The 14735-nt window shown below is 36.0% G+C and overlaps 1 protein-coding gene across 6 annotated transcripts in view; it reads left to right on the forward strand.

Annotated features, from left to right (window-relative positions):
* Positions 1-14735, forward strand: part of Dgkb (diacylglycerol kinase beta) — a 632546-nt gene that overhangs the window by 88387 nt on the left and 529424 nt on the right. For 3 of the 6 annotated variants that reach the window (XM_059279660.1, XM_059279662.1, XM_059279664.1), the window contains exons 2-3: positions 3871-3947; positions 7329-7349. In XM_059279660.1, the coding sequence (XP_059135643.1) occupies positions 3871-3947; positions 7329-7349 (98 nt within the window). The remainder of the gene's footprint in view (positions 1-3870; positions 3948-7328; positions 7350-14735) is intronic. The other 3 variants (XM_059279661.1, XM_059279663.1, XM_059279666.1) reach the window with 1 other exon arrangement.

Here is a 14735-nt window from a genome sequence, read left to right on the forward strand (position 1 = left end):
CTTGTAATGTTAGGACCAAGTCCACAGAAAGCAATCTTAGCTTTGCTGGCTTTTAATGGTGAAGTTCACAGACACTAGGTGGGGCCCGCACCTGTCTGGCTGACTCCTTTGCTCCCAGCTAATTTCTTGTGTTTGTTTAATTTTATAACTTTAAGTTTATAATAAAACTGAAAATTGCGCCTAGATGGTATGCATATTTCTTTCCTAACATTTCCTAACATCCAGTGCCTGAGATGACAGCAAATCAAATCTGATCACAGCCAGAAAATGTTAGTAAAATACTTATCCAAAGGAAAAGCTTAGGAAGATGGACAGACGTCAAGCAAATAAACCCCCAGAGGATTTTAACAACAAATATGCAAGCAACCCTGTGACAAGGGTCAAAAGAGTTGACTAGATGTTCCTCTCATAAATATGTAAGTGGTCAAAGACTCCTGAGACAGCTCAGTTGTTAAAGCAATTGCAAGTATGAGAATTGTTCATTCCAAGCCTTTGTATTAAACTTAGGTAAACAAAACAGGTACATTGGTGGGTAGTGGGGAGTTATAGTATCTGGGGTGTTTGGGGATATTTGTACACTGTGAAGACATATTGTGGTGATTTATTTAATAAAGAACTGAAAGGCCAATAGCTAGGCAGTAGGTATAGGTGGGACTTCCAGGCAGAGAAAGAGAAAGAGGGAGATCAATGAAGGCATGAAAGATGCCACTGAGACGCAAAATGTGTAGGACACAGAAAAGGGGAGAAAGGTAAAAGCCACATGGTAGAATGCAGTTAATAAAAATATGGGTTCATTTAAGTTATAAGAGCTAGTGGGACAAGCCTAAGCTAAGGTCAAGCTTTAATAATTACTAATAAGTCTCTGTGTCATTATTTGTGAGGTGGCGGTTCTTGCGGGCTACAAGAATATATCATAGAGATTCAGTTGTGTATTAAAGCTGACCTTTGACCGGCCAAGGGCCTGTCAAAAGGCAAAGACATTTATTATGAATATTTGGTGTTATCCAGCCTTTAATATTCCAGCTGTCTTCTGCTATGATATCCTTGTGTGCCCAGACCAATTGGTAAACAGTTTAGCTCCCCAGACCTGCTGAATTGCTAAGTTACTAACTCCCCTGCTGAGTTTAGGAAACAAGCTGGTGGGAGACACATAGCTTTGTTTCTTGTGCTAATGAAGCTCAGACTATTCCCTCGCCTTGAGGAGGCCTAGTGGTTCTCCAGAGAGATTGACTGAGGACAAAAGAGGTTTTTAAATATCAAGGTGACAGGTAGAATAACAGTCTTGAGGAGGCAGAGAACCACTTGCCCAGGGAAAAAAAAGACAGGCATTTTTTGTTTACAAGGACAGAACAGCATGGAGAGAGAGAAGAGAGGAGGTTCTCTAGAGGGTAAGCAGATCTCGGGTAGAGTTTTCTGAGTGCCAGGAGTAGAGAGCAGCAGAGATGGAGAAAGAGGATACAGAGGGCGAAGACGAGGCTGGAAGCATAGGAGTTTAGTTCTTAGCAGGACTATGAGCTAGGGAACTGAATGGAACTGCAGTTGTGGAGACAGGATTTCATCCCAGAGAAATAAAGTAGATGGATATAGAGCTTGGTGTATCTAGAGTTACTCCTGCCTTGAATGCCTGGTGGAACTATAGCTGTATTGATGTAATTTTGTCTTAGAGGAATAAAGTTAACAGACATAAGAACATAGTGTACGTAGATTTTTTTTCCTCAGATATCTCACGCCTGACGTAGCTAAGCCCCTGGATCCTGAGTCACCCATAGGTGGCCCAAAGGGAAGTCCAGTTTACATGGGGAGGCAAAGACAGAAGCATCTCTGGGGCACACAGACAGACTAGTCAATGTAGCAAGTTTCAGGCCAAATGTGGGAACTCGTCTCCCAAAACAAGGCGATGGCTCCTGAGGAATGAATGACATGTGCAGCTGCCCATTTGTGCACCTCTCCACACACAATTAGTTCCACACATGCAAACACACATGTACAGTAATCACATGAAAATATGCTCATCATTCCTTAGCAACTGATTAATCAGATACGTAAGAAAAAACATTGCCCAACCACAGATGACTATGATAGATCAGAAAATAACAAGTGTTGGATCTGAACAGAAAGGGTTAAGAAATTATACCCTTTACTCATGACTGTGAGACTATAAAATGGTACTGCTGTTGGGAAAAGCCTCGTATCAGTTCCCCAAATGATCAGACATGGGATGACAGCACTTCTCTTACCCAGGAGAATAGAAACACGCTTTCTCTAAAACTTACATGTTTTTGTGTTGCAGCATTTTTCATATTAACCCAAATGAAATACAAGTCAAATGTACATTTGTTGATAAAAATTTCTTATATAATGGAGTGTTAGTCAAGTATAGAAAGGAAAGAAATATGCTTCACATGGCTAGAACTTGAAGACACTATGATAATGGAATTAAATCAGACACAAGAGCAGTACATGATGAGATTTCATTCCCCTCTCCCAAAAGTGCTCAGAATAGGCAAATCCATAGACAGAGAAAGTATATTCATTGTGATGGGGCTGAAGAGGGAAAAAAGGGAAAGAGGAATTAAAGATTTCACACTTCCTGCTCATGTTGGTGAAAATGTTTTGACGTGAGAAATTGTGATGAAAAGTATGGAAACTGTGACAGTGGTGCACTGTAAACTCGGATTACTGTCCCCAGACACCCAAACCCACATAAATTACAATATAAGGAAAAGACACCATAAAATTCAGGTGAAAGCAGAGTCCACCAAATACATGCAAAATATATGACAGGATGGGTCAAAACTTCATTGAAGGGTCAGTTTTTATTTTTTTTTTTAAGTAAAAATATCTTACTGTTCACAGTTCATGATTACTAAGTCTCAGGAAATATCGAGGGGAATTATATTTAAATGCGGGAAAACACTTACTCATGTTCTCCTCCATAACAAAAAAGCTGAAGAATTCCATTTCCCATATTTCAAACTCAATATTTCTTACTCTCTGTTGTATAAACAACAAGGAATACTTATATAGTTTTTCTTTGTCTTCTGTTTCTCCAACTTAAGTGAATAATAAATTTCTAATGACTTGATCAGAAATCATAATTTTATGAGAGTTTATAGTAAAAAATTTAGTAGTAACATTTATCAGCTTCTGAAATTATTTAATACACTATTACTTATCATTTCTCAATGTGAAAGGCTCCTATGGTGTTATTAGTTTTGTTCACACAAAACCTGATCCATTTGCATGTTCAAAGCAACATTATTTAGAATAATCCAAACCCAGAAAAAAATTCAAATGTACATGTGCTAATGAAAATATAATAATGGCATAGAATGTTTTTTACGGTTGTTGAAAATTGACATAATATAATTTACAATAGTGATATGAGGCTGTAGTCTGCAGTTTGAAGAGGGATGATGATTCTCTTTTTTCATTTTTAAACTAGGTTTATTATATTCAACTAGATATTACATGATCAAACTACAGCAAGGAAACATAAAAATTTCTTCATTTATTTGCCTCTTACTCACATAAAATAGATAGATTTTGACCTGAATCTCGAAGAATCTACTTGATCAAAATATATATTTTTAGTTCCTTTCATGGTGGGGTCATTATCTTTTATGCCTGAAAAGACGTTGATGCTGGAGATGGTACTACAACCACAGAATGCTTATCTAGTTTGTGCAAGAACCTGACTTACTTCCTCAGCTTCCCCACTCCCTCAGAGACATCTCATGTGTTGATTTTAAAACTGGGTTTCCATTGGTGATTATTTATATCATTTATCTTTGTTTTTGAATTGAGTTACATAAACACATTAGGATTATGTAAATATTTTTTGTGTTTTTCCCCCGTTTGTTGTTGTAGATTCTACGAAGAAATTAAAAGACGTTCTTGAAGAATTCCATGGTAATGGCGTGCTTGCAAAGTATAATCCTGAAGGGGTAAAGCTTCTTTTTTTCTTTATCAGTTTAATGATGTGCTTGCTGGGTGAATTTTCTTTATGGAAAATTCTAGGAAAATATGTATATGCGTGTTTACATAAATGCACACATACATATACTTCTGTATATATATTTATTATATATATATACATATATACACTTACATGTATATATCTCACATACCATAAACCATTTAGCACATTCCATACAATAAAGTTCATAACAAATTGATATTCTGGCAGACCATTAAATATATTTTAATAACAACACTTATTGATGAAAATACTTCTAGAGTGTTTGTGCTTGAAAAAAATGCTTATCATTAAAATACATTGTTTGAGGGCTTTTTTTTTTCTAGAGTTAGGAAACAGGATTAGATAGAAGAAAGAAGGATAGAATTTAATTCTTACCCTATGATCTGCAGCTTTTAATCCAAAATGGGCACGTAAGGGGCAGGGAGTAATTTCTTCCAGGAAATTATTCTTAAAGACTTTTGAGATGGTAATAACCGTGTGTCTTAAAGAGCCAGCCAAAGGACAATCAAATTTTCATTTTATCTTGTATATTTTTTTGTATATAAAAATTTTGCCTGATCATCAATTTATTTTAAATACCATATTTTACAGAGTTCATTTCCAAATTATTTGTTAAGTAGTTCTCCATTTTATATCAGCTGAAAGATGTTATGTTTTGAATGTCTGATCAAACTTACTCTGAGTTCTTTTGTAGCCTCACCAACTGAAATTTGGATTTATAAAAATAAAAACAGACCTTTGCAAAAACCAATTATGTTTAAATATGTCATCAAGATAGATTTGTTTGCATACTGAAATATGACTTTGTGGTTTTGCATATTTATAAGAACATAATTCCTACTTATCTTTCAAGATCTTCCTTCTGTGGAATATGAAGTCCAACATCTAAATTACAACCTTAGAGTTTTCACAAAGTTTTAGGATTCTCAACACTTTCTCATTGTTTCTTCTTATAGATAAGACCTCACCGTGTAACCCAGGCTGTTCTCAATCTTGCAAACTCTTTTATTTTTTTTTAAAGAAATTATTTTTATCCATTTTATATACCAAACACAGATCCCCCTTTCATCCCACCTCCCACCCCTGCAATCCTGCCCTCCCCCCCATTCCTCCTCCAAAAGGGTAAGGCCTCCTCTCTTGCCCCAGTTATCCAGGTGTGAAGAGTGCATACACACACTACCACATCTGCCTCTGTTTCCTGTTTTCTTATTCTCTCAACATTATGACACATAATTATACATTTCAAAAGTAACTCATGCTTTCTTCTTTTAACAAATGTGATTTTGGTGAATTTTAATGATGGAGAATGTATCAGTGGTTTTGGTGTCATTTCCTCTATCCAGTTCTAAGATAAAACACATTCATGGCCTGTGTTTCCCTGGTATTTTGATTCTTTTTAATGTTGCAGAGTAAAAGAAATAAAATTAATGGGATGGTATGTAAAACAGAAAAATCTCAAAGTCCAGGAAGATGGATTGGGGGAATAGAAGACAACATTGCTGAACTGCTGTCACACTACAAATGCCATTAATACCCAATGCTGCAGTGATGCCTGAAAACACACATCCTTACATGTAAACTTGAAATATTTGTCCTCTCAACATAGCATCTGATCATCAATTGACTTAGAATTTGTGTGCAGTGATATTGTTTGCATTGTAGTCCTTTACTCTTAAGGATTCCTTGGATAAAGAACTAGACTCTCTCTATTACTATTATTTATTTCATGATAATTAACAGCCATCATAGGATTTAGTGCAGTAATTACCAGATGTGTTACTAAATACAATATAATGTCTAATTTTCAATAATGTGCTACCCCTCCACAAATATGCAAATTTATTGAGTGCATTTAGATAATAATAGTTGATAAACAGAAAGCTACATCTCATATGGCCTACTAGTAACTCTAAATTAAGAGTAAGAAATAAAGCTATTCTTTAAACTAAATATTAATAAGAACTTTTCCCTTTAAGAGAAAAAAAATAAAGCAGTTTTGTGTTTTATAAAAGCCACTAGAAAATAATTAGGAATACCTATCATTGACAATGAAACCACTCGAGATTCTTTTCCTAGAGATTTAATGTGGTTTATTAAAAATTAAATCAACACTATGAAACAATTCTTACTCTCAAATCACATAGAAAGTTGTTACTCTATTTTGATTGGTCAGAGTACCTCAAAGTTATTTGGTATGATTAACTATTTATAAGTGATACTTTATATAAGAAAAAATAGGAAAGTGTTTAACCAAGCCTAGTTTTAGAAAGGAAAATTGGTCCCTCACTTTAAAATGAGCATAGTTTTCATTGAAATGTGTTTGCAGATTGAAAGCAAAGTACATAGCCCTTGCATTTCACTTATTTCTGTAAATAATAATATTATTAAAATTCATTTTTTGTTTATAGTTGGCTAAAATTTTTAATACTAAAGGTTGTTTTGGAAACTTTTATCAAAGAAAATGTGGTCTATTTAGAATTATTTTAATAGTAAAGAAATACTAGACAAAAGATATGGACAGAATCAATTATAGTTAATTTTTGTATTTAAAAACAATTTGATAATCCTTTCTACATAAATTATGTAAGAGAAATTTAAATGAAAGTTTTAAATGTTCTCTAAAATTTAAAATCTTAAGAATCCTGATGTTCTTAAATTAACTAAAAGTAATATTTTAAAATGAATATCTTTTCAGCAAGACACAATGATGCTTCTCATGAAAACAGTGAACTTTGGTATATGAGAAAATCCAGCTTGTTTTTGCATGTTTGGTTTTTTTGTTTGTTTTTGTCTTGGATGTCAAATTTGATTACAAAATATTTTAGCCTTTTAAGGCATTGAGGACAATTTGATATGTTTTACTAATGAAAGGAAACATTGCAAGAGAGGAATAAATAAACTCTAATAAAATTTATAGATACACATTCTTTGTTACCCTCTCTGGAAGGTTTTAATCACACTGTGTTTTATTCATTATATTTGATTCACATCGATAGAAACTATGCCTGTAGTTGTGCTCAAAGACTGGTCTAGTCAATTGTTCTCAATTTTTTGTTTACATCAGACTTAGACCTACTTAAAGCATGGATTGTTGCCTGCCTCCTCCCTGTTCTGAAAGCTCCTTGAGTGTTTCTGGGGTTGGGCTCATAACTTGCTTTTCTGACATTTTCCCAGCGTATGTTGATGCTGTTGTTTTGCAACAGCATTTTGAGACCCATTTACCCAGGGTACATTTTATAATCAATACATAATCTTGAACTTTCAGTGAAAATATCAACAAAATGAGATAATGGGTACAAATTCTCTTACATTAACACATGTATTCTTTCTTTCCTTGCATGCACAGAAACAAGACATTCTTAACCAAGTAAGACATTTTCTTTTCTATTGAAATCTGCCTTCTTATTTAGACTATGAATTCCTTACCCATACCACTAAGCTGTACTTATATACTAACTAGGCCCTCATAGCATACTAGATCACCTACAATACCTAAAGTTGTAACTGAACAACAGAAAATTTCCCAATAAATATCTCTAGTAGAGATCTGATGCCTTGACGGGATGAAAAAGTGTTCAAGGTATGGATTTGGTCTTAGAGACTCTGGAGTTTAGTTTTCAAACTCTAATGGGTACCCAAACATATCAGTTTCAGGTAAGTTAATTTATTTAAGGAAATGGTTAGTTTATTAGTTTACAGTGTGTGATTTGAAAACTGAATGTAAAATATAATAGTAAGGGCTTTTTATTTCATTTTTGTCTACAATCTATGTTAACTTTGTGGAGGAAACAGATTTAACAGGCTACTGATATTCCCCTCTTGGGAGAAAGGTAAGCCGTCCATTGCATCCACACTGTGTGCCAATGAATTCTACACTAACAAAGCTCTGTTAATAGTTCAGTAAGGGCACAGAATCTCTGTACTTTATTAGCTGTTCTAAATGGATATTTCCAACACAGAAGAAATACTAGGGCACTTATGTTTTTGTTGATTCAGTAATATTTCTGGACCCAGGGAAAAGGCCCAGTGTGTCTAATGCTTATGTTGGTTTAAGGTCCTGATTGTGAGTATCTAGCACCCAAATGAGAAGACTGGTATGGAAGTGCTGTACAGCAATTCCAGTTCTGCAAGGCAGAGAGAGAAAGATCCTGGAAGGTTGTTAGCCAAACAGTCTAAACAATCAGTGAGCTCTAGCTTCAGTGAGAAACAGTGTCTCAAAGGATGGAGAGCAGTAAAGGAAGACAAATGGCACCCACCTCTGGTCTTCCTTTATGAAAACACACTCTCATTGCCATACATATGTATACATATACATATATTTCTTATATTTCTACTGCTGTGACAAAACACTGTGACCAAGGCATCTTACAGGATAAAGAGCATGTTTGGGGCTCAGGGTGTCAGACGTCTGGTTCTGTGATGATCATGGTATGAAGCACAGTGATAGGCGTAATTCTGGAGCACTAGCAGAGAGCTTATGCTTGAAAGTTCACAGCCACAAGGCAGAAGAGACGGAGACACTGGCAACAGCAGCTTCTAAAACCTCCAGTCTCACTTCTAGTGTCACACGTTCTCCAAGAAAACCACATCTCTTAATCTGTCCCAGGTGGTTCCACCAACTGGGGACCAAGTATTCCAATATATGAGCCTATAAGGGACATTCTTATTCAATGTCCTTCAATTCAATAAGGATTCATTCCATCAACACACAAGACATGTCATATACCTAGTATTGCCATTGTATATGATTAGCAGTCTCCATAAGCCTCTAATGTTATCTTTCAAGTTAAGGATAATAAAGTAGGTAGTCCTGACTCAGAAGAATAAAAAGAAAGATATGTGTGGTGTATGTATGTTTACGTATATTCTCCTAAGATGAGGTTCCACTGAGATGGTAATCACTGACCATAATAACAGTTACCATCCTCCATTGTGGAGAACAACCATTTATCACTTTGTCTCTCAATTTTGTGGAAACAGATTAGCTCCTGGAATTCAGGTATTTATATCGCAGTATTTAACGATTCTTTGGAGGCGTTCGCACAGAGTCAACAGTTGTCCTCTGTGCCAGCCTGTTCATTACTAAGATTGCTCAGCATCGTTACTCAACAAACACATCTTTCCACGCCACCTGCCCCGCCACTTGGGCTGTTCAAAAGTTGGTGTCAGAGTCAGCTCTTGCTTTCTTTTAGTCTGCAGAATGTTTCTGTGTTGTGTTATTGGGCCCAGCCTGTGTTCCATGTGCTAACATACCTCAGCAGGCATCTGATCAACTGGAGAGCAGAATGAGGAGGCCAAGCTGAGAAGGAGCACAGCGAGAGCAGGTGCTAAGAGTGTGAATGTGTTGTTGCTCTGTGTCTGCTCCACTCCTGACTGGGATGGGAGCATGTTCTCCACACATGTTTCCTGTTAGTAGTGATACTTGACTTAAGGCTCAGGTATGCTTTTACAGCTCCTAAACTTGCCTCAACTCTGGTACCTGCTCTATAGTTTCTACTAAAATCTAGACCTTTCATATTCAGACAAGTGAGATATTCTGACCTTATTCTAAGAAACCTGAAAACTCAGAACCTACAGAGCATAATGTTGACAACTAAAGTATATTTTAAATGACTTCAGTAAGGATATTGATGCTAATACAATTAACAATAAAATTAATACTCTTGTAAAATATTATTAAAATAAGATAATTATCCCCCAAAGTCAGTTCAAGATTTTCTATTAAATGTGAGAAATGTACAACAGAAAAACATGATTTTTTTGAGGGATAGTATTTGGTTCAAATTCCTCACATCTGCCACCTTCAAAGACAAGCTTTCTGGCTTTAGTATGTTTATCTATGAAATGTAGATATTTTTAAGTGTTTTATGTTGATAAATTTTAATTTTTAAAGTACTTGAAAAATATATAACTCTTTGTCTGTTTCTAAGCTGGTGTCACATTAGTGCTGAGTGACAGTGATTAGGACCACACTTTGGGAACAGCATCATTTACTCAGAACTCCTCAATCATGTACCAAAGCTGTGTGTGAGGATGTCTAACATCTCTACTCCCAACCAATAATAAATTCTCAAATTTCTCAAAGGTTCATTTCCTCATTTCCGTTTAAGTCAAACATAGTATCATTGTCTTTTATAGCACTAAGACTGCCTGTTTTCTTATTAGCAACCATGCTATGTGCTGCTTAGCCAGGGCATCCCCTCATGCTGTCCAGGGACAGCAGCATTGATCCCTTGCAACTGCTGTTACACACAACTGTCAGGTGCCAGGTCAGTTTGAACGCCGGGAACACAAGGAGACGGACTCAGCACTTCTGCCTCTCTTCCCTGCTAGCATCAATACAGTTGCAGTGACTTTCTTTTCTTATTAATCTGAAGCCGGTAGGAGTTTTGAATACACATCAGCAGACTGCACAATGCCCTGTGCACTGCAACTCTGTATGCTTTACCTAATATGCATGATTTATCCTTGGAATCTTTGAATTTCCTCCTGGTACATGGGCTCAATTTTTAATGCCAGATACTAGGGGAATTGCTCTAGTAAAGAAAGAATTCTGGTGCCGAGTCTTGAGATGGTATTTATATAGGTACTTATGAGACTGACTATTTATATCATAATGTAATTAAATTAATAGGAACGACTTCTTGGAGATTTCTAATTATTAATCACAGGATCGAGACTCTGCACGCTTACCATGATTCACTATCTTATGACCTATGGAAACATAAAAATTTAGAATGGACCATCTGCTATACCATTCCTCATAGAGAGGCTGGATTAATGATGTGGCAAGTTTAATGGCTATAAAAATAATCATAAATGCTAGTAAACCATAGAGAAATAAACTATAAATTAATATGTATAATTCATAAAACAAAATTGTACCAACTGGGCCAGTTACTTTCTCAACAATGAGATATAAAGGCAAGCTTTAATGAATTTTGAATGACTTTGTTATCTTCCTTAGGTTAATAGTAAGAGCCAAGTTTATGTGTAGATTTTAGATAGTCTAACAGCTAAGGCTTTGTCTCCTCATTCCTTTCATGACATTCATTGGATGGGAGTTACAAGCCCTCTTAGGGTAAATTGTACCTTTGGAACATTTAAATGACCTATTGGCTCATTTTCAAAAAATGTTTTTTTAATACTGCCTTGAAACATGGATTATTTTGGAATTTTGACTGATTTTTATTTATATATTTCTATCACAAGGGACAGCACTTTCAGAAAACCACTGAAAGACACTAGAAGAAAGTTCCTCTAGGTATTCTGGTGGGAGGGAACGGAGTATCTAAAATTTTTGAAAGATTTTTCAGGTATTTTTAACAGCTACAAAAAATATAAATAGTATTTTTAAATGAGTGATGTAAATTTCCACTTGTAAACATAATTTCAAACGTAGCACGCTCAACTGTCTTGCATGGAAGAGGAGACAACATTTACTGAAGCTGTGTGTGCAAGTGCAGAGCCAGGATGTGCGACTATGTGGAAAGCTTCCAGAAAGTTAAAGTGTATTGGACTTCCACACCCAGCACAGTAGGGCACACTGGGCAGTCAAAGTAACACACAGTCACAGGTGTTTTCAAAGTGTGCAATTGAACACTTCTTCACTTTTATTTTTATACTTTTTAATTTATATCTCTTACTTCTGAAACAGCAGGCTTATTTACATATAATTAATGCTTTTATCATAAATACCAGCTGCAAGGCAGATGAGAGAGATTAGAAATCCTAGCATATGGGAGATGGAATCAGGAGGATTAGGAGTTCCAGGGTCTCAACTACATAGTAAGTTTCTAGACAGCCTGGAATACTTGAGACACATTTTTAAAAAATATAGTGAATAAATAAAAATAAATATAAAAAGTTGCAAAACATCTTGTAGTGTGTGTGAACACTGAAAATAAGGCCATGAAAATATATTCTTCTCATTGAAGTTGGTAAAACTTTTTGATTCATGGTGCCAACTAGAAGCATTGATGACAAGCAGTTTAATTCAACTTTAAAGGCTTGCTTGTCTATAAAAAGGAGCAAAGTTAGCACTCACCTCTTGATTTTGTGAGGATTCCATCAACACACAAGACATGTCATATACCTAGTATTTCCGTTATATACAATTAGCAGTCTCTGTGAACCTCTAATATTATCTTTCAATTTAAGGAAAATAAAGTAGGTAGTCCTGACTCAGAAGAATAAAAAGAAAGCTTGAAGGCTTCTAGAAGAAATAAATGCCCTGACTCAACTGTAGAGTCTTAGATCCTAACTCACATGTGCTTACAGAACATTTATTGGTTTAGTCTCTTTTGCAATAGGATGTTTCTCCGAATACTAACTCTGGTAGCTGGGTGACTGATGGTACCTTTACCCCAGCACCTGAGACTGAGCCTGGTCCGATCATTGAGAACTTCATAAATAGAGAAGGCTCCAAGCCCAAACCTTCCAAAGGAACAGAAGGAGAAAGTGACGCGTGGTTTTATTCATTTTCATGTACTAGAATAAATATTAATGCTACAACTTTAACATTAAGGGAGCTTTGAGAGAAAAGGATCCACATGGCCAAATATAATAATGAACAGGATGGGGAAGTGTGTTTTGAATTTATGCCAACTTGGCAGTAGCATCTGAGAAGTCTGTGTTCTTTATAAATTTTTCTGTTATCATTCTAATTAGTCTGTGGCTGCTTCATAAAGAAAAATATTAAAAATAATTTTAAAAATTAAGCATGGTGTGTGTGTTTGTTAGAATCAATAGCCAATTTTTCTTTAAATATTCAAGTCCCATGCAGTTTCTTCCATTCATGTTTCCATTAATGAGCATTATAAATGATCTTATTCTATTCAAAAGTGAATTTTCTAAATTCAGCAGTAGAACTCACATATAAATGTGAAATTTCCCTGCAAGTATATATTGTAAAGGAATTATGTAAAGTAAGTGTATCATGTACTTATCATTAAAGTCTTGTGATTTAGAAGGCATGATTGTAGGTGACATTTGAAATGATTTTATAGAGAAAAGTAATGGGTAACTCAGAAAACATTGGAAAATATTTCTGTGATAACTGTAGCTTGAGTTTTCCTGTCTTGCCCACAGTCAGAACAAATCTCTCTCACCTGCCAGTCCCACAGCCACTCAGACCCGACCAAGTAAACACAGAGACTTATATTGGTTACAAACTGTATGGCCGTGGCAGGCTTCTTGCTAACTGTTCTTACAGCTTAAATTAATTCATTTCTATAAATCTATACCTTGCCACGTGGCTCGTGGCTTACTGGCATCTTCATATGCTGTTTCTCATCGTGGCAGCTGGCAGTGTCTCTCTGACTCAGCCTTCCACTTCCCAGCTTTATTCTCCTTCTCGTCCCGCCTACACTTCCTGCCTAGCCAATGGCCAATCAGTGTTTTATTTATCGACTAATTAGCAACACATTTGCCATGCAGAACTTCCCACAGCACTTCCCCCTTTTTTTTTTCAAAAAGGAAGGTTTTAACCTTAACAAAGTAAAATTACATATAATTTGGGAATTTGGGCGTAGCTTCTCTTACTACTTCCTGATGGAGGGGGGCGCTGTATCTTATGAGGATACAAAGAAAATTTTGTAGCTTGAGTTTTCCTGCCTGGCCCACAGTCAGGACAAATCTCTATCACCTGCCAGTCCCACAACCACTCAGACCCGACCAAGTAAACACAGAGACTTATATTGCTTTCAAACTGTATGGCCGTGGCAGGCTTCTTGCTAACTCTTCTTATAGCTTAAATTAATCCATTTCCATTAATCTATACCTTGCCACATAGCTCGTGGCTTACTGGCATCTTCATATGCTGTTTCTCATCGTGGCAGCTGGCAGTGTCTCTCTGACTCAGCCTTCCACTTCCCAGCTTTATTCTCCTCCTTGTCCCGCCTACACTTCCTGCCTAGCCAATGGCCAATCAGTGTTTTATTTATCGACTAATTAGCAACACATTTGCCATACAGAACTTCCCACAGCACTTCCCCCCTTTTTTTTTTCAAAAAGGAAGGTTTTAACCTTAACAAAGTAAAATTACATATAATTTGGGAATTTGGGTGTAGCTTCTCTTACTACTTCCTGCTGGAGGGGTGCGCTGTATCTTATGGGGATACAAAGAAAATTTTAGAATTATGGAATAGTCCATGAGGCTGTATCGTCTGAGCCAGATGCCTTCAAGCCATTCTGGATGTTGGATCATCTGGGCCATGGTGTCATTGGAGACCTTCAGGGGGTCTTGGCTGGTCAAACCTGATGTATCTTAATCTTGAACAAATCCATAGCCTTTGGCTTTCTGTAGAAACAAAAGCAGAGACTCCTTTCCAAAGTAACATATCCTTATATCCAAATTTTGAAGTCAAGATATCTTTAAAATATGCATATTGGTTTAACTCAACTTCCTTTACAATCAAATATTTCTCTGCAGTTAAGAATCCCAAAGACAACACAATCCAGATTCTCTGTGTAATATTCATCTTTATGTGGCTTATTTTTTATATTAATTTTACTGTCTCTTTAAAGACTTTATTTTTTAAAACTATGTATTTGTTTATATAACTGTATATATCACCTTTTTTGTCTCTTTCAAGCCTATGTATATTTTACACATTGTAAACTATTACATCTGAATCTGTCTTATTGTGAATCTATCGCTTTAAACTGCAGCAGCTGTGGCTGCTGGCTCCGCCCACCTCAGCTTCCCAACATGGCTACATTTACCACCAGCTCTGGGAGCTATCGTGGGTCT

The sequence above is a fragment of the Peromyscus eremicus genome, chromosome 14 (assembly GCF_949786415.1).
Source record: "Peromyscus eremicus chromosome 14, PerEre_H2_v1, whole genome shotgun sequence".
In the NCBI taxonomy this organism is placed as follows: Eukaryota; Metazoa; Chordata; class Mammalia; order Rodentia; family Cricetidae; genus Peromyscus; species Peromyscus eremicus.